This window comes from Plasmodium cynomolgi, chromosome 2 (assembly GCF_000321355.1).
Source record: "Plasmodium cynomolgi strain B DNA, chromosome 2, whole genome shotgun sequence".
Classification (NCBI taxonomy): domain Eukaryota; phylum Apicomplexa; class Aconoidasida; order Haemosporida; family Plasmodiidae; genus Plasmodium; species Plasmodium cynomolgi.
Window position 1 is genome coordinate 19,601 of NC_020395.1, and position 1,751 is coordinate 21,351.

The window sequence follows — 1,751 nt, forward strand, 5'->3', positions numbered from 1 at the left end:
GTGAAACTTTAGATTAATTTTTTTAAACTTTCATCTGTCATATGGACATTGCTCAATATGTTAACTAATAGACGTAGAATAACAACTTCTAATACAAATGAGTGCACTACAACATTATTATACGTCTTCTTCTAAAAGATAAAACGATTATTCACTTATGATTATACATTATCATTTTCAAGCCATATTGGATATATCTTTTTATAATACCTTAAAGAATAATGTCCATAACAAGATAAACAAATATTGTAATTTTAATATATCAGAAATAACATGAATTTGACGCGTCCTCAAAAATATTATAGAATTTTCAAATTTTTTTATAAATTTATAAATATTAGAACAATGATGTACAAAATACTATCACTACTTTTATGCAAAATAAGATTAATATTTTTTTCATTATAATGTGCTCTATGATAAATTTTATTTAGTAGAAAATATATAGGACTACTTATATAGTAATAATAAACATAAATTAGAAAGCAGTAGAGACAACAAATATGTATATGTACTAATTATATACTAATGATGTAATTATGTAACAACATTTACAAATTTTAATAATGTTTCTAATACATTATATATAAAGAAACAAATTGTTTTATTTACAATTCACAATTTTGAAAATACATTACATTTAATTATGAAAGGCAAAATTGTATCTATGCATTTTATGCTTTAATAATTATATATAATACTTCATTACATATTTCATTGTTCAACATATAAAATAAAAATATTCTTTAAGAATTCATTTTTAATATATTGTATAAAAATACATTTCTCCTTATTTTAGTTCAGTTATGTAAAAGAATTTCCTACATATAAAACCATATTTAATAAGATGCTCGGGGATGAGGAACAAATTACCAAACCACAGTGTGAATATTATACGAAAACTAATTTAAAAGACTATTTAAATGAAGAAGATGATTCTTTTAAAATAGGTTGTGCCAATGCTTATAGTCATATAACAAATATCCATTATCATCCTGATAAAAATATAATATCTGCATTTTGTGAATATACCAATTACTGGTTCTATGGTAAGTTGAAATCAACTGATAAAATTACATATAATGAGAAGTTATTGCAAGAATTTTTTAAGGGAAATGGTAATTTAGAGTATTGCGTAGGTCATACGGAAGCTATTGACGAACATACATATAGTTACCTTAAAAAATTAGAAAAATTGTATGAGAAATTTTATATTTTTGAAAAAAAACCTTCAACTCAAGTTCATAATCGTTGTGAGAAAGGTGATGAATGTGTACAAGGTTATAAGAAACACAAGAGTACATGTATTGAAAATGGTAACAATAGATTTTGTAATGAATTAGAAAACTTTCGAGATCTATTTAATACTCATCTTAAATCACAAACTGAGTGCAAACACATAGGAGAATTACCATCCTTCCAAGGATCTTCACTAGCTGCTACCATTTCAATCCCAGTTTCTGTAATGTCAGTAATATCTTTCTTTTCATTTGTTACGTATAAGGTGGGTAATTTTTTTGTACAAAAGTGATAACACTGTTTTACAATTTATGGTGTACCTATTATAAAAAAATTGATATGTTATAAAAATTGTATAATTTAACATGTCATATATTTTTCCTGATATTAGTTTACCCCCTTAGCATCATGGATAAACCCTAAATTAATGAAGAAGAAAAGATCCATTAATGAATTATTACAGGAATCCGAAAATAGAGAAAATAATTCGAATAGGAGACCATACAACATTG

The 1,751-nt window shown here is 24.3% G+C and overlaps 1 protein-coding gene across 1 annotated transcript; it reads left to right on the forward strand.

Annotated features, from left to right (window-relative positions):
* Nucleotides 1-847: 847 nt before the first annotated feature.
* Nucleotides 848-1,497, forward strand: PCYB_021060 (VIR-like CYIR protein; the record flags this gene model as incomplete). The annotated part of the gene is made up of 1 exon (XM_004220456.1): nucleotides 848-1,497. A coding segment is annotated over one exon (650 nt), but the record flags the coding sequence as incomplete, so codon positions are not given.
* Between the last annotated feature and the right edge of the window lie 254 nt (nucleotides 1,498-1,751).